At 44.4% G+C, this 26,749-nt stretch overlaps 1 protein-coding gene across 9 annotated transcripts; it reads right to left on the reverse strand.

The window, feature by feature from the left end:
• Positions 1-357: 357 nt before the first annotated feature.
• On the reverse strand, positions 358-25,640 carry Spart (spartin). 9 transcript variants are annotated; one of them, XM_029475278.2, is made up of 11 exons: positions 24,797-25,356; positions 22,709-22,798; positions 21,978-22,066; positions 19,741-20,552; positions 15,724-15,921; positions 12,731-12,901; positions 11,003-11,123; positions 9,969-10,163; positions 9,294-9,452; positions 9,080-9,170; positions 358-2,276 (listed from the first exon to the last, which is right to left on the reverse strand). In XM_029475278.2, the coding sequence occupies exons 4-11, from the start codon at positions 20,548-20,550 to the stop codon at positions 2,006-2,008; spliced, it is 2,016 nt and encodes a 671-aa protein (XP_029331138.1). In that variant the 5' UTR covers positions 20,551-20,552; positions 21,978-22,066; positions 22,709-22,798; positions 24,797-25,356; the 3' UTR covers positions 358-2,005. The 9 variants fall into 9 exon arrangements, with proteins under 9 accessions (XP_029331138.1, XP_085692015.1, XP_029331143.1 ...); XM_085835889.1 differs by having other exon boundaries at positions 22,540-22,798; XM_029475283.2 differs by lacking the exons at positions 22,709-22,798; positions 24,797-25,356 and adding an exon at positions 25,406-25,639 and having other exon boundaries at positions 21,978-22,027.
• Between the last annotated feature and the right edge of the window lie 1,109 nt (positions 25,641-26,749).

Consider the following 26,749-nt stretch of genomic DNA (forward strand, 5'->3'; position numbering starts at 1 on the left):
GGGCCTATATTCTTAGAGATGCTGCTTTCTTATGTAATAGTGCATTGGCCAAAAGCAGCCACAGCAAATGCACAAACAGTGACTGTACCTGTCCCAATAAGAATTTATTTTTGAAAACAAGTGGCCAGTGGGATTAGTCCGTGGAACATGCTTGCAGATACCTGGTCTAAAGAGACTATTTAAACTAAGGCCCTATATTTGCAACCTGTTTCTTAAACCTGAACAAAGCAGAGACTGACTGGATGCTACTTGCCAATCCATTTCAACAACTAGTACATAGTCCTTAGGCTATAAGGAAAAAAAAAAACCCACTAGTTCTGTATTCTTGAAATATAAGTCCAGTGAATACATCGGAGGCCCAGAAATTCAAAAACCATTTTATTCTCAAAGCATATTCATTAACCAGTTTCTAATGAAATTCATAAGCTAGCCAACTACAGGTTCAGAAATGATTACAATAGGCCAAAACTATAAAAAAACAATATCAACCTTTTAAAATTAATAGAAATAAAATACCATGGAGTATTTAATTACATATTTGTAACTTAAAAGAAAATGGGCAAATGTCTGTCCTGTATTCTGCAAAAGTTGGGACTCCCCACCAAAGAGTTCCATATTCTTCCCTGTGATATGGACAGGCTCCTCCCATCACTTCCTGGCTTTTGGTATAAATTGTAATGACTGAGTGGAGCTATATTACACTTAGTAAGTGCAATGTTTGTGTTTTACTTTCTAGAAATTTAGGAAAAACTTACAGAAGCAGATATGGAAAAGTGATTTCTTAATGCCAGTAACAATCAATTCAAATTTTAATAGAATACAAATCATACTTCAAAATTCCTTAGTCTATATCACACTCCTCCATAAAGCCCAGAGAACATGGAGGAAGGGGAGTGGAATGGCCAAGAGTCAGAAGTCCAGGAGGCATGGATAAACTGACATCTTCTGGGCATGACAGGACCCTTACACACACGGCAGCTTACACACTTCCACAGGATCAAACCAGCTTGCAGTGGGCAGGGTCTCACAAGCTCCCAGCCTAGCTGGGGGGGGCTATTGACAGTTGATGGCTTCTGGGGAACAAGATATCAGTTTTCTTGAGGAGCCTGGTCCCTGGAGGATGAACCAACCTGCAGCGGATGGTCCCACACCCATGAGCATATGGGCAGCACAAACTGGACTATTTAAAACAAACGCACAAAAGAACATGAGGTTGGGAGGAAGAGGGAGGTGTGGACCTGGGAGGAGTTGGGGAGTGTGGGGGAATACAATCAAAACACATTTATGCATGTACAAAATTCTCAAAGAATTCATAAAAATTCATTCTATCAAAAAATTCTCTAGCTTCAATCATAAAGACTTAAAGAAGCATTTCTTCCGTTTAAATCACAAGGCCATTTTGGTTTCCTAGTAGGCAGGAGAGCTAGCGAATAAGAGAAACATTACTGAGCGTCAAGGCACTTTCATGACCAAGCTCGTCCCTGTTTGAGAAAGATTTCTAAAGCATTATCTGAGAACAAACTTTAAGATCACAGTTTTGTTTAGCTTATCTGCTGAAAACCCTGTTGGGCATCTCAAAAGAGCCACAATTAGTGCAAAAGAAAGGCATCGACATGAAGTCATTTCCCGGTATTATCAGAACCCAGGTGGCTGTGAAATCACATGCACAGCTTCCTACTTTGCTTTCTGAAGGCTAGCACATATAAAAAATAGATTGACATTAGGTTTAAACCACATATATATTATAAGCTTTATTTTAACTGCAAAAATATTTTAGCCACATTTAAGGGAAAATAAACTTACTGAGACTACAAACTGCATATGTTAGAAGCCAGATGTAAGAATACTGATTATTTCCTTGTAAGTGGATACATGCCCCAAACTTCCAACAGTCACTTTGTAGAAATGAACAGACAGAAGATGCTGTTCTTCTGTGGAGAATCTCCGTCCGCTCCACACCCTCCGTCTGCTAAGGCTTTGGTGCAGGTGACTCCCAGGATTCTCATTATTTGTCCGTCTTTCCTGCCCCTGGCTTCTCTTCCTCCAGCTGCTTTCCTATGTCTCTTCTCCCTTCTGTGCTTGTGGCTCCTCCCTGACTCTCCCTCTGAGGGCGCTCAACGATCTGATAGTCCTCGAGGAGAGTGTGTCCCGTCTGCTTGGCAGTTTTCTTCACCATGGCTTTGATGCCGATGTTGTCAATATTGTAGGCAGTGACCCCAACATTGATAGCTGAATCCACTGCGTTATGTGTAGCTTCTCCTGCATTGTGCCCATACCTTTAAAAAAGGTGAAAGTATAACAATGACATTAGAACACATAATATGTCTTATGAGAGAAATCAATAGGATAAGTTATATGATATCTGTGCCATTTCTTGAAAGCAAAACTGAAGCCTAGATTTCAATTTAGTTAATAACTGAAGACATAGGAGAGAATTAAAAAACACGGCTACAAAGCTGCATTCTCCCTGTTAGCAAAAACTGTGTGTAAAGATTAAAGACTAGCTAGAAGAGTAATAACATGATGAAAAAAACTAAATATAAATTAAAACAAGCATTGTTACTCACTTGTTTAAATCTCTGTTTCTTGAAGTGACTGCAGGACACAGAACTTCCAGCGTCACCAATGCCCCTAACCCACAAGCATCGGATCTGTCTTTTAGCAGAGACACTGTGAGGTTCTCCTGGCACCCCATGCTACTGCCAACTCACTGGCCATCTTGCTGTCTGTAGACCGGCCAAGTACACAGACGCCCTGGCCCTCTGCTCTGTCTGGCCTCTTGTGGACCTACATGGCTGCCTCACTGCCTTGAGCAGTCACCGCTGTGAACATGACCTGGTCAGAGGACTCCTTGCAGGAGTCATGCAGCATCCTTCCATCATGCAGCACCAGGCTCAGGCTGACAGGCTTGGCACTGACATTTAACACCAACACGGATCTGCTTTTGCCTTACAGAACTCATTGCCAGCTGACTCAAACAGGCTTGCAGCCCCCTGGTCTCTCCAACCCCAGTGTTCTAAGTTCGAAGTAATCTTACTGTGGCCCTGGATGTACCCCGATCTATCCTCAGCACCGGAACCCACAGCCAGTCAAATCTTAGCTTAGTAGCATCTGCAAAGGGGACTTTCTTGCTAGGCACATGACAAAAAAGCTTCCTGTAGCTGTTTTTCTGCAACTTCTTAGCATTGCAAAGGGACATGGCAGCCAAGGGAACTCTTAGCAAACCCAAGAATGGGGTGGGAGCTTCAGCGTGGGGGCGTGACCGTACCCATTAGACAGTGATAATCAGTAAAGCTTTAAAGCCAAGTCTGAGAACAGACACGGACACCAGAACATATCCCAGAGAGTGCTTTCCAGCACTGTGGGGGCCACATGACAGTGATGCTCAGTTTGGCTCCAGTCCTGTTTTCAAGAACTGGGAATCTCCTAGATGTATAAATGTTCAACTCAGAATGGCCACTCAGTAGAACACTCCAGAGCACTCCTCCTTAGCAGTTTGATGACAAGGCTAATGACACTGGCTATTTCCGTGTGCAATGTATTTCTAAAAGCTACACCGTCCTTGATGTGTTAAATAAGTGTCTGTATTGATTGCCTGTTCTGCAGGCTAAGACAACTGCTACAATGTGGGAAACTCACACCAGGCAATGTCAGGAAATGACATCAGACAAGCAACTGGCCATATGCCTTTGCCCAACTCTCTCTGTCTTTGCATCTCAATTTCTTTACCTCATAATACGAAAAAAAATATATACTTTACAAGGCTTTCACTTACTGTGTTTATTTTTTAAATATATCCTCACTTATCAGCTTTAATGTCCCTTACACACAATTTTCCTAATAGACGTCTATTCCTGTCTTCCTAGATAATTAACTATTCAGTCCTTTACTGTCTTTCAACTTAAAATACACTGCTTAAAATTCCTCAAAATCAACAACCTAGGTAAGATTATAAAGCTGTTTTGAATTTTTACTTTTTAGTAAATGAAAACTTTAGTTACACTTCATGAACAAACCCCACAACTGCAGGACAATGCAAGTGACCGTGAAGCCATCCTGATTGAGAGGCCCCCTGTGTGATCTCAGTCAGAATTTCTCAGATATGCCCAGTGTGTTCACTGACACCCACAGAGACAGACCACCACAACCAGTCAAGAGCTTACAGATTAGTGTAAGCTATCTTATACTATGTGATAGTGACACCTATCACATCAATCAAGTGATGTCAGCCATCAATACTATGCTCAGAAATAGTGACCTGATATATTTAAAGGAGAAACACCTTTTTTCTCATATTTATTGAAAGAAGGCAGGCTGTGGCTAGTTTAGGAAGACCTTGTAGGTGAAGCTAAAGAATTTATGTTTTTCATGAAAGCAAATGGGGAAAAATAAGCAAAGGAATGTACTGGCCACATACATGTTTCTGCAAACCCCTCTGACTTCAGTGCAGTAGTGCAAGAGCAGGCAGGAAACACGCGTCCATTACATGAGAAAGGACAGAACAGGGTCTGCCTAAAGGTGGGAGCACACAGACTGTGGGGTCAAGGCTCTAACGGTGTGTAGCTGAGTCTGAGATTAGGACAACAAATAGATTTGAAACTTGTTGATGCACAGGTCTAAATTACACCCACAGGCATAGATGACTGTGACAGTTTTATGTCAACTTGATACAAGCTAGAGTCATCTGAAAGGAGGGAAACTCAAAGAAAATGTCTCCATAAGACTGGGCTGTAGGCAAGTCTGCGGGGCATTTTCTTAAGTAGTGATTACTGTGGCTGGGAGGGCCACATTGTGGGTGGCACCATCTCTGGGTCTGGTGGTCTATGATTCTGTAAGAAAGTAGGCTGAGCAAGCCAATAAGTAGCACACTTTCGTGGCTTCTGCATCAGACCTCTGCATCGGCTCATGCCTCCAGGTTCTGCCTGAGTTCTTGTCCTGACTTCCTTCCATGATGAAAAGCAATATGGAAGTGCAAGCCAAATAAGCCCTTAGCTTCCCAACTTGCTTTTGGCCATGGTGTTTCATCACAGCAACAGAAGCCTAAGACAATGACACTACTCATGAAACAAGGAGGCTGGACTAAAGTAAGACGCTAGAGAGAACCAATTCGTAATGAACACAGCTAGAAGGCAACAACCCTTGTGGAGGGTGATGTGCAGACTGCTGACCTCTTGGTCTCACTAAGCAGTTACAACTGCAGCAGAGCCAGTCAGGATGGAAAACCACGCAAGCAATTAAGACTTTATCCCCCCAAAATGGTGGAAAACAAAACAGCACCTTAACAACAGGTAGAAATCAGCAAAGTGAAGTTAAGCATTGTAAAGGAAAGGTCTTAATAATTATAAACAAAACAGAAATAACCCTAAGACAATACAGGGGCGGGGCTGGAATGCAGCTTCCTGGGAGCACGCAGCCTGGCATGGACAGCCTCAGCTCATTCCCAGCAGTAAATAAACAGACACGAGAGCTCTGGACCTTAAAAAGGGTTTTAAAGTGTCAAATATGATAAAAGACAGTAAAGACTGACTTGTGTGTGAGCATCTTTTGTTCCCTCATCAAGAGCAAAGTAGACTGACACAGGAGCAGCGATCCCACAGGACCTGTCCTATCAGCATCCATCTGCAAGCAGTGATCTCACAGGACCTGTCCTATCAGCATCCATCTGTGCACCCAAGTCAGCTCTGGTTACCTTTAGAATATTTTTAGAAAACTGAAAAACCTGTCACTAAAATGAGCAGTGATGGGGAGACGAAAGACCTGGAAATTATATTTACAATTGTTCAAGAAACAGGAGCACTCAGCTAAGAAAAACAAGAGACGGGCAACAGTGCTGTTGGTCCATCTGTTCAGATCTGTATTTGACAGAGGGGGGGGCAGCTGCAATTCCTGCACAGATGTCATGCAGACCTGGTTTCAAGGACCATGACAACTGTCACTGGAGCTAGTTCATCACCTCTGGAAATTTAAGAGGTATTTAATTTAAATTTTACTCTAAACAAATCAATACAATCTAGTACCATCTGAGAGTAAATTTCTTCCAGGAAAGCATTGTTAAGCTTATTTTCCATAAATAGATATTCAGAGATAAATTCTACAAACAGACCTAACCTGCTGCAATGCCATCCTTCTCCTTAACAACACAGAGGAGCTGAGGAACCTAAGCAGAGAGAGGGCTATTTAATTAGCAGGCGGTGCTGCGGCTGACTTCTGTGGGTGAAGTTGCTTATTGTTTTCCATTATTCCTGTAGCTCTTCACTTTGCTAAATCTAAAAATGTGAAACTGAAGTGTTAATGTAACTGACCAAAAATCCCTATATATCCACCTAAAAAGGTTCAGTATTCCTGCCCCTCACACCAACCGCAGCACACGCCAGGTAAGGAAGCTTTTCCAAGGCATCTGTTTTCCTCCCAGGCCTAATGCATATGGGGCTGTAGACTTAGAACTTGAGGAGAGCAGTGCTTTCCACAGGCAGGCGGGACACAGCTTCAGTTCACTGAAGTGAGCAGAATACAAACACACATTCCTTTCTACAGCAGTCAAAAATGTAAGGACACTCCCTAGTGTACACACTTAAATAAGTAAGAACTAGAGTAAATGAAGGAATTGATGATTGGCTCTTCTATTCTCCCACACTGTCACTAAGCTGTCCTTGGCTCAACAGATCTGTCTTTTTCTACTTCTGAGCCAGATTATCTCCACAGGTGTAAAACGGAATACTGGGGCCAAATCTTTAATCCCCCAAGGCCTCTCCTCTCTTCCCAAGATTCTATTGGCATAAATTAAATCACTGTTAAGAACTGTCGCCCTTACAGTCACAAGTTCAATGCTGGGCAACTCTGCTTTGTTTATTCACACTGTGTCTTTGGAGAACAGAATAAAGTAGCACTGATACACAACACTGCAGGAGTGAGCTCACTCAGAACCTTGTTCAAATTCCTTGTTCATCACACCGGTCTCCTCCCTAACAATCTACACACAGAGAAAACAGAACAGCACCTCCACTTTCCCTGCTAAGAAATGGTGATCATAATTCACTCTGTATGTGTTTTCAGCTCTCTGGTTAACAATGGCAGCCAAGTTCATCTGTCATGTTCCTTTGATTTGAAGGCACACCCCCACTGAGAAAACAAAACAATTTAGGATGGAAATTAAATTTAGTCCTACCTAAGCCCAAAGCTATCTAAATTATGGTAGATTAATGGTACAGAGGTCAGTCCAGAGCTTGAAGTTGTGTAGACAGCCCTTCAAGGACAGAGCGGGCACAGCACTCTGCCCTGACTGAGCAACATGGAACCTGGCTTACATCATAGCTCTGCCACTCAACTAGGGATGGAAACTCTAACAAGTTTTTAACTTTTAATGTTTTGGTTTTCTTGTCTATACAACTGATAGAAATGTTAAATTTATATAATACACGAGAAACCCTGAACACAGCTCTAATTTGAAAGTATGAACCCAAAGAGTAGCTCTATTAATACATTTTTTCACGTGCATAATCTGAACATGTGAAGGCCTAAAGCCAACGTAGTCCTTGATCACTTTCCACTTTATTAACTGAGGCAGAGTCTCTCACTGAACCCAGAGATCTCCAATTCCATCTTGCTGGACTGATTGCCCTGGAACCCATCTCTGCCTCCCTTGCTAATGTGCTTGTGTGACCTTATGTTGGTTTGGGGTCTGAACTCCAGACTTGTAAGGCCAGAGCTTTATCCACTGAGCCTCTCTACAGTCCTACTGGTCCCTCTTCATCAATAAATAGTAAGGTCCAAACTCACTAAGCTAAGAAAACAACTTGGCTCTCACTAGGTTAGGTTTACATTTTTTAAAGATCCAAATTTCTCTAATCCAGACAGAAGAGAGAGAATATGACCAAAAGTATTATCCGTGCACATGTGAAATGTTACTAAAAAACACGATTTTGTACAATATACACTGAAAAACCCTAAGCTCAAACAAAGAAGACACCCCCCAAATGGCATTTTAAATTTGTTCTTTAATAACACTGCCAAAGTAGTTGTTTCTCAAAAGTAAGTGGAACAAGGCATATGGGGCCACTCTGGCCTGATTTAAACTTTACTTTGCGTAGCTTGTTGGTGACTCAGTAAACTTGCTCTTCTCACTGACTCCATTCCACAGTTCCACTCCACAACTGCTGACCACTAACAAAACAAACAGCTGACACCAGAGTTCTGAGTGACTTCCCCTTTCACAGTTTTTCTAAAGCAGCTAGCCTACCTCCCCACCCCACCCCGGACACTAAAGCCAAAAGCCCATGGACCTTAATAAAGTCACGGGCCCTCTTTCCTCTCCTTTGTGGAATGTCTGACTCCCCTGTGCTGCCTTCTGGCTGAGGCCCCCTGACTGAAGACTGTCTGTGGGGTCTCCTCTTCTCCATGGGCCTGCAGTGAAATGCCTTTGACATCCTGTGCTTCGTGCTGCCCTGCCGTGTCTCACCAGCACACCGCAATCTCTCCTTCCAGTCAGATCTGAGAAGCCTCCTGGGACAGAGGCACCTGGCTCTGAGATGGACACAGGCTTTAGGTCACTTGCCAAGGGGACGAGGTCTGACAGCAACCAGCAGGGCACAGTGAAGTCACCTCTCTCCAGAGACCTCAAATCCAAAGTACACAGAAAACATACCTCCAACTATCAGCTACCCTGTACACATCCATTTCTGTCCTGTCTACTTAATGAATCAAAAAGAAGATAACTGTCTCTCTAGCCCAATATAAATGTGCAAGGGGAATCAGAACTTAGCCATGGCACACTAATGAGCTAACGTTAAAAGGGCCTCAAACCCAATCAAGTCCTTTTCTTCTCAAGCAAACACTATATCAGAATTATATAATTAAAAATTAGACATATTCTTTGCATTAATGAACATTTACAACAATTAGTAGCACAAATCAAAGCCACAGGAGTTCGGTCAGTAGACTAAAAATGTTCCCTCTTTAGCAAACAGTGAATGGAAAGAAATAAGTTTATCAGAAACCTAACTAGAAGGAAGCACATGACTCTCAGCTGTGGGGCTGAGCTGATGGCACTGGAGCCTTACTCTCAACATGAAACTGTACTTACTTGTATCTCACAGTCTGTACAGTTTCTGCAGACACGTTGTTAACGATGCATTTAGCTGCACATTCCAACCCTTGCCAGACAGTTGAGAATCCTGTAAACATATTTAAAAGTCAGTCTCACATAAAGAGCAAGCCTGAGCTTCTTGGGTAGCTCTGTGCTCACCCAGAAACACAGCAAGAATTAAAGAACAAAATAAACCCAGGCCTTTTGTTACCTTGAACACTACTCGCTGCCACGACCATGGCACCATCCAAGGCAGATTTCCCGTCTTTGTCCCTCTTCAGGGATTCCGGAACCAGTTTGCTTCCATGCTTCTTGACATGTGGAGCAAGTTCTTTACCAACACAATTCGCTACTGTGCAGACGCCATCAACTAACACAACCATAGAGAAAAGACTCAGAAATCGCTCCCTTGACTTCAGCACCTGCACCGAACAATGTTCTCAAATGGCCATCCACAACTCGTTTCCTGCATGGTGTTACTGTGACTGTTAGGTGAACCTTGGCAGGTCCTAAAGTGATTTGAAGCTCTGTTTGTGGTATCTACAGAGACCCTGCCCCTCAGGCAGAGTTCAGTTTGAAAGAAAATCATCCACTTTTATTTTTCTGATTCAAAGGCTTAGTATCAAAAAGATAGTTCTAGTCAATTTAATTGGAAATCCACTAGAGATCTATACAACTATATAAAAACAAATTTTAGTGATTCTAAAGTGTCACCTGGGAAGACAGACACCAGAACCACTGTGTGGCTGGGCTGCAAGTTTACCTGTGAGGTGGTGGAGCCCCTCAGTCCTCACTCCTCCTCTGTGAGACTGAGCTATTTATGCAGACATTTAGCCTGGATTAGCAGTGAGTTTCTAGCTCAGCGGAGAGGAAGCAGGGCACTTACCCAGGAGCTGGCTGACTTTGGCTGCTCCTCCGGTTGCCTGCTTCGCTATATAGAGACCCCTGGTGACAGCTGGGCTCACCTCCACTGGCTTTTCCTCAGGCTGAATGCGCTCTCTGAGTTTAGAAGCACCTTTCTGAATTGCTTTGCCAGTAAATTCAGCACCTTTGACTAAACCCCAGCTCACCCAGGAAGCACCTTTTAAAAAAGGGAAGTTCAAAATTACAGAGATTAGGGTTAATTGTATCTTTAAATCCTTTAATTACATCAGCAGAACACAAAAGAGTTCAGTAGTAGATCCTAAATGGGCCATGAACATGCCAACTGCACACCTATGGCTTCCTTGAATAAATATTCCTCTAGCAAAAAAAAAAACCAAAGATTTATTTTTATTTTATGTGTGTGTGAGCTTTTGCATGAACATGTGTGCACTGCATGCATGCAGCACCTGCAGAGACCAGAAGGAGGTAGAAGAGCCCTGGAACTGACGTTACAGGTGGTTGGGAACCCTTGGCCTTGCTACTGCTTCCCACATTGCAGATGATGAGCAACAGAGGTTCACTTCTGTGGCAAGTGTAGGCAGATGCATTCCTGAGGACCACTTCCAGTTTCATCGAACACCAGAAGGAAGGCAGCCTCCTGGGCCTTCAATGACGAACTAGTCTTATTCACAACAGCTCCTCCCCAACAACCCAGTTGCTGCTCAATGACCCCACCTTCTTCTACTCTTGTGACTTTGGGGGTTGACACTTCAACTTGGGGATCTTAGAGAACACAAAGGCCAGAACACAGCACTGGAGGGAGGGAGAGAAGGGATGAGAACGCATGGGACAGAATCATGATTTATGCTTACAGCTCTTTGATAGCTGAGGAACCCTGGAAGAACAGACATTTACACAGCATGTGTGACCTTCTCAGAAGCCCAGTCCCCCCACATCAGTATTTCTAAATCAGGTATTTAAAACAGAAATCTATAAGCAATACTGTCCCTGGTTCAAGGTCTGACATTGTGGAGTTGACAACCAGCTCTGGGGTACCTGACAGGATGTTGTGGGCCACTTTCTCGCTCCATTCAGGCAATTCTTTTGATTTTTCTTCTGAACTCGGCTCACAGGGCACAATCTGGCTCAGATTAACTTCTTCACTTGAATCTTTGGTCTAAACAGTAAATATGTTTAAACATGTAAAGGTTAGTGAAGTACAAAGGAAAGACATTGAAAGCATCACATGATAAAATACCAACAAACACTAGCTGAGGTTAATGGAAAAAGTTCACCTGGTCAAAAAAACAATGCAAAAGCAGAATTGCCGCAAAACTGAAACGGATCTGCTCCTCTGCCAGGCTCTGAGTAGAACTGTAACTCCAACACTGCACCCACTGAGTCAAAATCAAGCTCCCGCTATTCTCTCCCAGCTGAAGACCCATGTCACAGATTCACCCCTCAATGGTGCACGGAGAGAGTACTGTCAGATTAACAGATTAAAGGCCTCTGCCAGTAAAGAAGGATGTATGTAAGTAAACCACCTTTGGCGGAATGAAAAGTCCAATTTGAAACCCAAATATCCAGATACACAATGACCCACCAGTCCACTCAAATGGAAACAGCAGCACTTCACTAGACAACTGCCAGGATTTTGGCCAACACCTAAACTCAAAGCCACATTCATCCATTCTAAGAACATAGACCTCAAGTTGTTATAACTAAAAAAAATCAAAGGTTTTACGGGCCCAACAGATGACAAGGAGTATAACTTAAAATACAGAGATAAGAAGAGGCCCGTGGATTCACATGCTAAGAAGAGCAAGCTCTTCTCTAGGGAAGAGAAACTTCCTGCCAGTAACTCCAGAGACGGCCTGGGGAAACATCTGCACTGCTAGGGCCACTGTCTCTAATGTACAAACCCTGGAGGCTGAGAAGAGAAGGACTAACAGCGCAATGGTGAAAGTGGGTGGAGCAGAGGAACAGACAGCACAGGGCACCCAGCCTCACCCACAAAGAAATGAATGTAAGCTACAATATGCTAGATATCAAAACCAAACCCTGACCACCCACTCTTGCCCGGGCCATGAGGAATGAATATGGAGCTGCCCTGACTGCGTGGGATCCAGTGGATCCCGGTCATAGATGTGCTCAGTCCTGAAAACACTAGGGAATATTAGGGCTGAGGTTTTTCATATGTATGATATATAACATATATGATAAAATGTAATTGGAGAGATCAATGAGGAGAGAATGTTTCACAGGAACAAAAGTAGAATGACTTTTCTTCTTCACAGCTTCAGACAATCCATTTTTCATTTATTATTTATTGGAGGAAGAAGTGCAGACCCAGAGCAAAGCTCTCAGCCTACAATCAGAAGGAGCATAAAAAAAGTATGTGGTCCTTACTGTGAAAATAAAAGTCTTTTGAATCCGGGCGTGGTGGTGCACACTTTTAATCCCAGCACTTGGGAGGCAGAGGCAGGCGGATTTCTGAGGTCGAGGCCAGCCTGGTCTTCAAAGTGAGTTCCAGGACAGGCAAGGATAAACCCTGTCTCAAAAAAACCAAAAAAAAAAAAAAAAAAAGAAAGAAAGAAAAAAAAGGAAGAAAAGTCTTTTGAAAAACGGAATTTGAGTCCATCCCCAAACACAAGGTCTCTCTCAAAGCAGTTTGAGCACAAATGTGTGGTGACCCTAGTTGTGGCTGTGATCTGCTTGTGACACATTCTAGCCGTGTGTGGCCATCAGACGTGGGGCACACATCCCACTGCGTCCTTAACTTGCCTTTTTCCCACGCTTTCCTTTATGGCGGGCATCCTTGCTGCCTTGGTCTATTGAGGAGCCTGAAGAACTCGACTGCCTGACATCAGTGCCAGAAGCTCCCTTCGGTGGCTCAGAGGGGTGACTCGATCTCCCGGGGATTTGAAATTCATCTTCTTCTCTAGTCCAGTTGGCCTAGAGCATAAAGGACTAAGCTTAGCTCAGCTGGCCTTTGCAGGACAACCCTCCAGGTATACACTCCATGCACTCATGACACACATGTTCAGATGCCAGTGTGTCTGACTGCACAGATAACTGTGCAGTGTGTGTGTGTGTGTGTGTGTGTGTACAGCCATATGTGCTGATGTCACGGAATACATATGACAGTCACAGGACAGTCTCAGTCTTGGGTGTTGGTCCTCACCTTTAAACCACCGCTATTTGAGAGGATTTCATGGCTTCTGTTTGGCCAGGCATACTTTGGGCTCATGGAGATTTTGCTACCCCTGCCTCCCAGGTCCAACAAGGTTGTGTGTGCTGGGCTTACAGATGCTGCTGCTACTGTGTGAGGCTTTTACAGGTTCTGGGATCTGCCGTCCAGTCATCAGCACTGCAGAGCAGGTGCTTTGCTCTTGAAGCCACACCCCAAGACCCTGCTTTCTTATATCTAAATTACTGTTCACTTCCTTACCAAACCTTAAAACTCTTGAGAGTTCTTTGGGTTCTACATATGGCTGACAGTGAGTTCAAAGGAAAGTATCAAAGATGATCACCAGCAGTTAGTTATTCATATAAGTGTGCTTTAAATCAATAATGCAATAATAAATCTGAGAAGATAGAACAAGTTGAGAACATGCTCAAAAGCAAGGAATGAAGGAAGCATGCGTAACTGCACTGTTAGAAGGCAGGCACCAAGTGTCTGCATTTGATGCCACAGGCACCATGGGGTTGTATACTCTGCCGAGTGAGCAAACGCTTCAATGTAAAAATCAGGGTCAATACTTCTAGTTCACAGCTGACATTTTGGAACAGCACAAGACAAAAATAAAATAGAGCCAAAGAGTAAAATTAAGTAGAGCAGCATCCTGCAACCCTGGACCCACTTAGTTTCTTTCCTGGGGCTTGACAGTGAAGGCCCACAGAGCTAAGCGCAAAGGTACTCTGTACTAAGTCAGTGAGCACCTGTAAGTGACTACAGTGAGCATAGTGGTTACTCTTGCCAGTCTCGTAGGATTTAAACCCTCCAGGGAGACAAATCTCTGGGCACAGGTATGAGGTGTTATCGAATTACATTAACTGAGGCTGGAGAGGGATCTGAGTGGCTGCATCCATCTCTCTCTGCTTCTGGACTGGGGATGTAAGATGACCAGCTGCCTCACACTCTGCTGCCATGCTCCCCCAACCCCAGCCCCACTGTGGACTACACTCTCCACTCTGAGCCCTTCCGTAAGCTCCTTTTTTCCGGTGTTTTGTTGCGGCAACAAGAAACTAATACAGTCAGTAAGAATGAAGCTGGGATGCACCCAGCTCCAATCGCCTTCCTCAGTCCTCACACCCTCCTCCTGTGGACACACAAGGAAGGGCCATACCACATGGAAACTGTGCGTTATGGAGGCAGTGACTACGTATTAACCCAACACATACGCAGGGACATCTACATATGACCACACAGCTGTGGTGTCTTTCTATCCGCCTGTTCTTGCTCTTGGCACTCGCCATTTAACAGTCTAACTGGTTGGTAAGAGTCCATGCTTAATGTCTGAAGGAGAACAAACGACTGCACTGCCATGCAGTCGACTGAATTTGGCTATGAGTAACTATCAATACTCATAAGGTTTTTTTAAAAAAAATTAAAGGAAACTTTATTACACTCACTTAGCCCAACTTTTTGGCAGATAAAAACACAGACAGGAGCCGGGCGATGGTAGTGCATGCCTTTAATCCCAGCACTTGGGAGGCAGAGGCAAGCAGATTTCTGAGTTCAAGGCCACCCTGGTCTAGAGTGAGTTCCAGGACAGCCAGGGCTAGACAGAGAAACCCTGTCTCGAAATAAATAAATAAACAAACAAAATAAAAACAAACAAACAAAACACAGACAGGGCAAACAGACTAAGTAAGGAGGGTTTGCAGGTTGATTTCCATGGCTTGCTTATGAAGTGTCCTCCAAAAGGCTCCAGTGCTAAAGGCTTTGTCAGGCTGCAGTGGATGGGTCCTGTCACAGGGATTTGTCTGTGAGGGTGCTGCATGAGTCACTGGAGTCATGTGCTGACAGACACGTAATGGAATGGACTATCGGGACCCTGACAGAAACCAGAAGGCAGGCCTGACTGAAGGAAGAGGGCCTCTAAGGGTGTTCATTTGAAGAGAGAATCTAGTTCCTGGCCTCTTCCTCTGTCTGTCTGTCTGTCTGTCTGTCTGTCTCTGCTTCATAGCTGACATGAGGTGAATGCTGTTCCTCTGCTATGATCCCCTGTCATGCCTCTGCCTTGCCACAGATCTAAAAGTAAGTACCAGCAGGTACAGGCTAAAACTCCTTGGAAATGTGAACCTAATTACCTAATTAATGCTTCCTCCCCCAACCTACTAAAACAGAATCATCTTCAAAATTTTTTACCTTATGCTAACCTCACTGTAAACAGGGGTCAAACAAACAGGCATCCTTTAGTGGGTGTGGCCACCTGATAGCTGTCAAATGAGAACTTCAGTTCACAGCACTGCTCTGTGGGGTGGACATTATCACTAAACCTGTGTTTTGCTTTTTTGAGACAGGGAAATGTGTGTGTGTGTGCTTATAACCCCATGTTTTCATGAGAAAACTACAGGCAGAGCTGGTCAGTAACAGCCGAGATTAATGGCTACTACACAGAAAATTTACCTCCAGCACCTACTATCTGAACAACCAATGGCAGCCAATTCTTATCACCACATCATTAAGAAAGTCTCCTCGAAGCTACTGCGGGTCTTTGAAAGCAGTGACACTCATAATGAAGTTTGTTTTATCTAGGAATCCAGGTTACCTGGAGCCGAAGGTCAGACATCTGTCTCAACAGATCCTCAAACAGCTCTCTGTCATCTTCTGGGAGCTCAGATGAAAGAACAACCCCTACAAAGCACCCAGCAGCTTGTAACATGGTATCTGGAAACATGTAGGCTCCCACAGTGCACTTCAGAACTGGTGACCTATCAGGAACTAGAGGATATAACCAGTCACACACCTGGAAAAGTGAGATGAACACAGACATCAGTAATGGATCTCCATGAAACTGTTATATAAAAGCAAATATGTCAGTTTGATGAATGTTAAAGGTTTTACAGATGTCTACCAGCAGCTCCAATTTACATACACCATCTTCTATCCTGATCTTCCTGCATTCAAAACTGTTGCAAATGCTCCACTGACAATAGTCTTACAGTCTTAAGTGGTCCTGAGTTTGACATAATGATGATGCTAGCTTTAAATAAAAGACGGTTAGTATAAAATGGGGGCTGATTACTCTAATTAGATCCCTTTGTACAAAGCACTACATTATTTTCTAGTACAATATTGGACAATATTCACTTAGTCCTCACAGCATTCCATCAAACTGACTAGTAATTTTTACTTTTAAATGGTAAAATAAAACTATAAAATTGTATACATTAACAGGACAACCAGTAATGTTTTGATGAGTGTACATATATCAGAATATTTAAAGCAAGTTAAACATGTTATCTCTTCAGAAACCCATTATTTCTTCATAGTGAAAACCCAAAAGCAAGGCTGGTCACTCCTAACTAACTTAGCCACCGACTGATCCTTTATCTCCCCCATCTACTTCGCCCACACATCTCGGCCTCAGTAGCCATCACTGCTCTCTCAGCCTTTAGAGTCTGTGGTACTTGACTGTGTCAGGTGATTCCCCTCAACAGAATGAGCCCCAGTTGCTTCTGTGGTGCATGGTGTCCCGCCGTACACATATGCCACATAGTCTTCATCCACCCATCCCCACGGACAATCAGGTCATTTCCACTGGGAAAATGTTGACTCATAGTCATCACAAACGCTGGGACAAAGGCAGGCCATAAGTTTCTCAGTACTGACAACTAGAAAGTGAAGCTCGCACCTGAGTACTCACTTTGTCAGTGATGCAGAGCGATTACTTAATTAGGGTTTGCTTTTGCTAATGCCCAGACAACCTAATGTGTCAGACACAGCAGAACATGGCTTGTCACTAACTGTGACAAATGACACTGTGGTACCTACCAATGGGAAGGTCAGTTTGTCCCAACACTCAGACTTAAGCTCATATCCTGGCTGTCTAAATCAGAATTCCTAAATACATTCATTTCTTATCTATTACACCCCTGTAGCAACTGAAACGTAACCATCCCAGCCTTAGAACACTGTCTACCATAAAGAAACCCGAGGGACAGGTCTATGGAGGGAGACAAGCGAAACTCAGACACACCAACACCAGCCCCTTTCTGACTGCAGAAGAAACTTGTGCAGACTGGGCGCCCAGGGCCCAGGGCTGGTCCTGGCAAGCCTGGAAAGTACTGTCAAGTCCTTTTTTTTAATGATTGGATTTTATCCTCTATCTCAAAAACCATTCAGGTAGATTAGAATAAAGGTAACTACGTTTTGTAGAGTATAAGTGGTGCCAGGGACAAGACAAAACAAAAGCCCAGTGGTTAATTATTTAGTCTGTATTAGAAAATCTGCCTATTGAAAATAACCTCACTCTCAGGTCCTAAACATATTAATAATGATTTTTAGAGCCCAGGAAAGTTTACCTAATGTCTAATAGATAGCTGTGTTGTTACTGTCTATTTTGTCGTTTTGTTTTTAAGGATAAATAGGTTCAGTAGACATGCCTTAACTCCTTGTCAGAACAGTGCTGCAAATATTTGAGCGATGACAGATTAAACTTGGGGTGCAATTCTACTTCTTATTTAGGACCCAAAACAAGGTATATAACCAGTCAAAAGCCAAATGAAAGAAATGAAGACAAACTGCTGCTGGAACCAGAGCAGCTCCGCAGCTGAGATCTGGCAGCCAAGGCGTGTTTCTGGTGCCCAATTCCGGCTACTCCAGTTTCAAGGATCCAGTGTTCTCAGAGCTGTGACTACACAACAACGCTGTTACCAGACTGGCAGAAACTCTCCGTGGCCCCTCCCCTCCCCTCAGTCATGAGACCTGTGAGACTTCTTCCTTAAGATAACCAAGTCAGTAAGTCAGGTCTTGTCCAGTAAGGAATCTGTTTTCCACACCTCTGATAAGCTTCCAATTGTTGCTAATGACTTTCAAGTTGGCTTCCATAAGAACCAGGACAAAGTAGCATTAGGAGGACTACAGAAGGCCAATGTCTGGCAAAATTACCTTATCTGAATCTGGGAGCAGGTAACTGCTTTGTTTAAACACAAATCCATTGACAGTACACTGTGACCCAGTTTCAAAAGCCCATGTCTCTGCACCTATGCCCAACCTTTTCACAGGAGACTGTTGCTGGTCTGTACCCTAAGAAGACCCCACTGAATGCAACACACATCTTTACTTCAAATTAGTCTTTGCTCTTGTCTGCAGTTCAGCCCTCTAGGCCAGGGCTTCTGAGCCTTGGCCTGACTAAGGTTTAGGGACAGATAACTTTCCTCTTGATGGGGCATTTAGCAGTTTCTCTGACCACTCTATCTAATACACCAGCTCTCAGCTGCTGTACTGACTTGGTCTGTGTGTCAGTCAGCTTGACAAGGCCTAGAGTCATCAGAGAGGAAGAAGCCTCAGCTGAAGAAATAAATGTCTTCGTGAGATCCAGCTGTCTCAACTAGTGATCAAGGGCCTAGCTCATGGAGGGTGGTGGCATCCATAGGCTAGCAGTGGTCATGGGTTCTTTAAGGAAGCTGAGCAAGCCATGGGAAACAAGCCAGTAGCAACACCCCTCCATGGCCTCTGCATCAGCTCCTGCCTCCAGGTTCCTGCCCTGTTTGAGTTCCTGTCCTGACTTCTTCCGGTGATCTGGAAGTGTAAGCCAAATTAATCTATTCCTCCCCATCCTTCATTTTGGCCATGGCATTTGGTCATAGTTATAGGAACCTTGATTACACAGCTGTGATAAAAACAGGTTCAGACACTGTCATGTGATCGAAAGGGGCAAAACTGCCCTTGGCTGAGTGATTCCAGGCCAGTTTAGAACTTCCGGTTGATCTTGATAGCCTTTGTGGATATTCAGTTACGTATTCAAATTTATCACATAAACTCCCTTTGGAATTTAAGTAACACATCTTCTTCTGATAAAGAACTGTTCTCTTGGGCTGGAGAGAAGGCTCAGTGGTTACAAGCACTGACTGCTCTTCCAGAGGTCCTGAGTTCAATTCCTAGCAACCACATGGCGGCTCACAGCCATCTGTAATGGGATCCGATGCCCTCTTTCTGGTGTGTCTGAAGACAGCGACAGTGTACTCATATACATACAATAAATTAATCTTTTTTTAAAAAAAATGTTCTCTTGGGTCCTAAAATCAATTACAAATAAAACCAAACTAGATTCCCTGTAGTGAGAATTCTAGAACTGAGTATGTATTTGTTTTACTCCCAGGTGGGGGATACGGGGTTGCTTCGCAGTGGCTCATGATGATTGGCCTCTTGCTCTAGCTGCAGATAGTCGGTGTGATGTTTGGACGTCTGAGAGCCCTGAGAGGTAGGGTTGGTGCTCAGTACTCTTTCAGGGGGGGTTGGCTGAGGTTTGTTAATAGTCAGTGCTCAAAGAAGAAACAAGAAGAAAGAAATTAGATTCAAGGCTCTCTCTGTCTCTGTCTCCCTCTCTCTCCTTTCTAGTGATGGGGTGAACCAGGAGATCTGAAGGGTGGGGAAAGAACCCACAAAGTAGCAGAGACCAGCTACAACTTTCCCAGCACACACAAACATGGATGTGTTCAGCACCCAGTAGAATCGTTGTTTCCTCTGCTCTTATCCTGGACATGGTATATGTCAAGAAATGAAAATGGGATATTCCACCCATTTTCTGGCTTATGCTCATATGTTGTCTGGAGGGGCTTACCTGGAGAAACCCAGGAGGGCGGTTCAGAACTGTATCCAGAGAATTATCCAAGAACCGCACGATGCGCAGATACCCAGGGTACGAGGGAGCACTGACCTCTCCCGCAGGGTTTACAAAAAAGATCTGCACTCCGTTTGGTATCAAGATCAACTCATCTGCATCGAGCCCCAAGGTCTCAAGAGGGGGCGGCTGGGAACGGTTCCTGTAGAAGTCTTCTCCCACGGATGAAAACTCCCCAGAATCTGTTCCATAGGAAACAGTGTAGTGGCCCTCAGCAGCCTGTGGGCTGTAGGCTGGTGGCGCTTCGGCAGGGCAGCTGGGCGATGGTACAGGCAGAGCAGAAGGCGCACCACTTGGGCCGGCACCTGCTGCTGAGGCGCTCCCATCGACTTCAGCACGCTGGGGCGCTGAACTAACGGACTCCTGCTCTGGGGACTTCTTGCTCGCGTCTTTAGGCGGGAACTCTGGGTAAAGCTTGGGCACATCCTGAAGGTCATTCCGTAGAGAAGTGGCAAGGCCCTTCTCCAGGATCTCTAGCCTGGTGCGGACGTTCTGAAGCGTTTCCTTCATTTTCTGTTGCATCTGCCTGGCGGCCTCCCACGCAGGACCTGTGTGCGCTGGCTCTGCAGCCGCGATGCTGATGCCCCTAAGCAGGTGTCCTATTCCTTGCTTGTAATAGTTCTTTGCTTCTTCCTTCTGCCCTAACTCGTCCGTGTTCAGTCCTTTATTAACAAACATAAAGGCCTTCTCATATGCTTCCTTGATGATCTTAATTTCAGCAGGTTCTCCATTTTCTGGTTCTCTCTCCATCTCTGCAAGACAAGAATCATCACCTGCCATTAACCAGTTAGCTCGCGGTGTACTTAGCCCTCTTTCCAATGAGAATAGATTTCAAGGACAGGGGCCTGTCTTATCTTCTGTCCCTTCAAAGAAAGCACCCAATAAGTATGTGGTGAGTTGATAAATGTTATTGGTAGCAGTAAAGAGGGCAGGAGAGGTAGCTCAGCGGTCAGCTCCAAACTCAGGAAGACCTCTTCTTGAGTGCTAACCCCAGTGCTGAGAAGATGGATCCCTGGGACTCACTGGTAGACTGCTAGTCTACCTCCTCCAAGACAGTTCTAGAGCCTGTCTCAAACCAAACCAAACCACATGGTGACCCCTGATGACTATCACCACCCACAGCTGACCTCTGGTCTCCAACGCATGCATACACCAGAGGGGGGGAAAACAATAGAATATCCATAAAACAAAGATATGCATGTGCCTTAAGGGGGGTGCATATTCAGCTTTTAGAAATTATACATAAAATAGCTTGGATAGAGAGTTTATAAAGTTAGAGAAAATGCCCAGAATGAAGAGCAATGAAATAAAAGAATGAACAACAGGAAATAAGAAAATGCAGACATTCTTTTAGAAAGCCCAATGTGAGTTCTAAAATGCTCCGAAATGCAAAATAGAGAAAAATGACGGACAGAAGAATAAGGGGATTAACTCACAGAGAACAGATAAACCCAAAAACCAGAAGCACAAATTCCCAGGTTTCAACAGCTGTGACAGAGGCTAGAGAGCGAGCGGGCTGCCACGCCAGGCAGGCCTCAGGACAGTGCCTTACACACTTCAGGCTTCCTACCCTCTCACATGGTGAGTGGAATCCCAAGCTGAAGGTGGAATTCCCAGGGTAGTTACAAAGTGACAGAGCTAGACTGGAAAGTAACCCAGAAAGCATCCAGAAACAGAAACTGACAGTGTCTGGTGTGTTCCTAAGTTTTAGGAAAAACTTATACAATTCTGGGAGAATTTGGAATTTAATTAATAAAAATGAAACATTACAGCAATAAAAATCAAGACAATTAGTAACTCCAGGGAAGACAGATGCCAAACAAAATCAAGAAAGTAATTGGGGAACACCCTGCTTCAGTTTTATTTCAGTGCCATAATATTAAAAATAGTGCATCTTGATGTTAGCACAACGACGCACTACACCACCCTGAGAGAACAGGAAGACAGGATGGAAAGTTTGTGTGCGAGGATGAAGGAGGTAAAAACCTCATCTTTACGAGTCAACTGCAGTGCCCATGACTGCACAGCAAAACGGAGCAACACTAGTATACGGCTGAGAGATAGGAAACACTAAGAATTGGGTCAGAAAACTGATCCAAGCTGCCTTTGGAAGGGAGACAGGTTGGTTTACAAAAGTAGTTAATTCTTCATGTATATAGTGAAGTTGAATTACTTACTTTACCAAGTAAATGAAAGCTTTGCAGCAGTCTTGTCCAGAAAGATTACACTGTGGGCCACAAAATTAATTTTTATTTTCCAGGAACCACTAACAAAGTAAAAATGAAACAGGTGAAATTTTAATGGTAGCTTTTATTTATCAAATACAGCCACACTATTATTCTGACTTGTAACCACTATAAAAATGATTTGTAAATACTTGGCTTTTCTTTGTGTCATGTCTTAGAAAGACAGCCTACACTGTACTTAAGAGTTTATGTCAAGTCCAATATGTCTGACAGCTAACAGTCAACTGTCACATGTGCCCCTGCTGGTCACTGTGAACTCCTTACAGCTTCTCAGGAAAGGAAAAAAAAAAAAAGTCAAGGAACAGAAGAATGCTTCTATAACTACACAAAGAAGGCACCACAGACTTTAGTAGTGAGACTTCCCAGTAGTGAAAAACGGGCCAATAGATGGCCCTATCACACAGCAACTTTAAGACAGTGGACAAAACAAGATCAGCCCCCAATTCAGGAACTAGCATATACAAGTGGCAATATAAACCCGGATTTGTCCTACCCTGGGGTCACTGCTGACACACTTTCCTTGCAGTCTATTCTGCTGTGTCATAATGCCTTAGGCTTCCACAGATCCCAACCCCTTCGTTCCTCTCAGAAGCCACAGGACAAACATTCCATACTTCATTTCCCTTGGGGCACAAGAAGGCGTGAACTTAAGAGAGTGTAACCTTCTGACAGTGTCATCTATGAAGCACTGGGCTGCAGCCATGGCTCGGTGCACTGCTTTTGGCTTCTGGGCAGCAGGCTGGACTCATGTGCTGAGAATAAACAGAGAATCAAGCAGTGCCCAGGCATATCTGGGCACTGAAAAAAAAAACCTGTGGAAAAAACTCTAAGAAAAACTGTTTACTATATGTCTCAAAAAGATTGAAAAGTTAATGATTTCATATGCTTTAATTCTCAATGTTGGTTACTAGAGAGTCTTTGGAGTGCCAATCGAAAGTACTAAATAAACAGTACCTTCATTAGCTTAACAGTCCAATCACCAAGTCACAAACCAATACCTGCTCTAGATAACAAGGGTGGACTTTTAAACATATTCGCTCTCTCTCTCTCTCTCTCTCTCTCTCTCTCTCTCTCTCTCTCTCTCTGTGTGTGTGTGTGTGTGTCTGTGTGTGTGTGTGTGTCTCTCTCTCTCTGTGTCTCCCTCTCTCTCTCTGTGTATGTGTGTGTATCTGTGTCTCCCTCTCTCTCTGTCTCTGTGTCTCCCTCTCTCTCTCTCTGTGTATGTGTGTGTATCTGTGTCTCCCTCTCTGTCTCTCTCTGTTTCTCTCTCTCTCTCTCTCACTTGTGTATACAGATCTCTGCTTGTAAAACGTTGGCAGTCACATGCCCTGGGGCCTGGAGAGGTCAGAGGACAACTGGGTGTATGTCCTCCTGGTCTTTCACCTTGTCTGAAACAGGGTCCTTTGCTTCTTTTTGTTTGTTTGTTTGTGTTTTCCTGTTTGGTAGACAAGGCTAGCTTCTGGGGAGTCTCCTGTCTCTGCCTCTCATCTCCCAATATGAGGGCAGAGATTATACCTCTATACAGGTTTGGGGGATTTTGAACTCACGTCCTCAGGGTTAGTCTCCTTACTCCTGTTTAAATTTTCTAATAAAAGATGTAAGAAACACCTACTTTAAACTCAGCTATGTATGTGGTTCACTCTGCACCAGAAGTAAAGTTCTGATTAAAAATACTTGGAAACTCAGTTCTATTCCACGACAGAGAAAGTAGCAAATAACTGTGCTTATGGGGAAACAGCCAGCAACAGGAGTTCTGATGCCAGCATGCCTGGTCTGTTACAAAAAAGGGGAATGGGAAGGGGTTGTTATTCAGATTATATACTGGCAGGTTAACATTTATAGGGTACAAAGTGATTCTTGAACTATTCTAATTTTTTAATATTTGTTTTTTATTATTTTTAATTATGCATATGTGGGGGAGGGGAGATTCCCGTGAAGCTGGAAATGGGCACTGGGAACCGACTTGGGTGCTCTACAAGTGCAGTTAACCTGTTAACTGCTGAACCATCTTTCCAGCCCCATTATTCAGACTTTAAAAAAAAATAAATATAGAATGATGAAATAAGACTAATTTACTCATCACCCAGATATAACATTTTTTAAAATGAAAGCAGCAGATTTTTGTCTCTCTCTGACGTGTACAATATTCCATGATCAACTATACTGAGCATACTGTACTAAACTCCAAAAACTACCTCCCTCACTCCTCCTATCTGGGTCAGGAACCTGGGGAACTGATTGTCAGGGAGGGTTCAACTCCAGAACCATTCCAACAATTCTTGCTTGGGAACTGTGTGTTTCAGATTGTACCGTGCACCACGTGGGCAACAAACCACATTCCTCAAAATACAGAGGTTTCCTGTTTCAAACAAGTCCTCCACAAACACAATTAAGACCATCAGCAAAGCACACGAACCAAGACCAGTTCCCTCAGAACTAGGAGCACTCTTCTACTGCCGCATTATTCACTTAATTGCTTCTGAAAATTTTAAAACAGTTGCTAAATTCTTAGGTATCCGAGGGTCATTTCATCGATCAAAAACCGTTCCGTTTATAATACAACAAAGCAAACCTCCAGGATCCTTAAGCACCCCCACAACCATGGGGAATAACGGAACCAGACGTACACTAGAGCAATAAAGTAGCGTCACAAAACCACACACACTCTCAGAGAAAACTTTTCTAGACTGAAGTTAGGTCTCAGGGGTCCTTTGAGATGCTGGAAGCCAGTAAACTTGTATCCCAATTACCAATGCCCGCTCCATTCACTGCCAGTGTTGTGACTCCTGGCGCTTTCAGCTGCCAACCAACGTAGAGGAGCTGTAGAGGAGCAAGAAAGCCAGTGGGGTTTGGAGAGGGAACTGTGGAGGACGCACACTAGGGATCACCAGAGATCAGGGATGGGAGGATCCGAACCAGGGATTCTGGGGACCAGGACAAGCAAGGATCAGGGATAGGTAAACGCACACCAACGATGCGCGGGGGCGCAGGATTGAAGGACCAGCGTCTGGAGGTAAGAAGGGACCAAGGATGGGAGGGCCAGCACCAGGCATACGCGGGTTCCTGGGGCAGGAAGATCTAGGACCTGAGCGCCGCTCCCCGGGCCAGAGCTGTAGGAGATGAAAGATGGGCGAAGGCTCCTTCAGTACTAGCTGGAATAGCCTCAGCAGGACTTCTGGAAACTTCCTTGGCAGAAGGGCTCTCAGCAAGATGCCGCCTGGACCCGGGCCGCAGCCCCCACCCCCGCTGGGCGTCCCGGGGTGGACCCGGCTCACAAAGCCCCGCGTGACGCCCTCTGGGTCCGGCCCCGCCCACGCGTCACCACACCGGCGCGGAGCTGAGCTTCTGCCCACTCTGACCTTCCAAAGGCGCACGGGAAGCCAGCGGTCCGCTCCGAGCCCGAGAGCCCACGGAGAGCGCGCAACTGCAGGCCCCAGACACCCTCCGGCCTCAGCCAGGCCCAGGCCACGTCGGACCGCGCCTGCGCACTCCGTACCGGCTGCCCTGGGGCCGCCGAAGGGACCCGCAGTGCCACGGCAATGACAGCTTCCGGCCGCCAGAGGGAGACCTGGGTCGGGCACTGAGGATTGGGAGGACAGATGGTTGCCTGGAACCTGGGACCTTGCCTGACCTGTGTAAAGTGTTAAATCTCTGACAAAGAAACAAAACAAACTAACAAACAAAAACCTCACAAGGCTGGTGGCTGGAGAGACGGCTTAGCAGTGAAGAAGAGGTCATTATTTTTTATTTGCTCTATAATCCATAAAGCACACGCCATAATAATTTATAAGTCCAACAATTAAAAGTGAATAAAAGATTTGAGTAGATCCTTCTTTAGACAAGATATACAGACCACCAGAAAGAATATCAAAAGATAGTGAATCCGCTGGGCGTGGTGGCACACGCCTTTAATCCCAGCACTCTGGAGGCAGAGGCAGTCAGATTTCTGAGTTTGAGGCCAGCCTGGTCTACAAAGAGAGTTCCAGGACAGCCAGGGCTATACAGAGAAACCCTGTCTCGAAAAAAAACAAAAAACAAAAAACAAACAAACAAAAGATAGTGAATATCACGAGTCTTCAGGCTAACTCAAAATGGGGTGTAATTTCTGTCTCATCAGAATGGCTGTAATCAAAAGATAAACAGAAAAGGGTTTGGCAAGATGTCCTCCTGCCTTACTGGTGGAGTGTTAAGTAATCAAAACCAGCCCAGCAAAGTCTACCCCTAGTTAGAATTGTTCATAAAATTATCCATTTATCTTGATTCAAATAATTCAGTCGTTGTAAAATTCCTTTCACTCTCTTGACACCTGTAATCACCTGGGTTGAGTCCCGATGGGAGATGGTCTGCGTTAGGTTGGATGTGTGTGGGGTGTCTTAAGTTAATTGATGTGACATGACCCAGCTCACTGTGGCAGCACCATTTCCAAGATAGGAGGCCTGAAAGAATGGAGAAAATGCGCTAGGCACAAGCAATCAGGCAGGCAAGCCTGAGTTAATTCCCCTCTTCCTGCTCTTGATTGTAGGTGTGATATATCTAGATATTTGATTTCCTGCTTGACTTTCTCATAATACTGGATTATAACCTGGACCAGTGACCCGAGTTAAACCTCTTCTTATTCCTCTGAATCACAGCAACAAATATAACTAGGACATACTCCTATGTATTTTGTTTAAGTGAATCAGGTAGGATTGTATAATGGCATC

This window comes from Mus caroli, unplaced genomic scaffold (genome assembly GCF_978045245.1).
Source record: "Mus caroli unplaced genomic scaffold, Mus_caroli_1 scaffold_3, whole genome shotgun sequence".
NCBI classification, from domain to species: domain Eukaryota; kingdom Metazoa; phylum Chordata; class Mammalia; order Rodentia; family Muridae; genus Mus; species Mus caroli.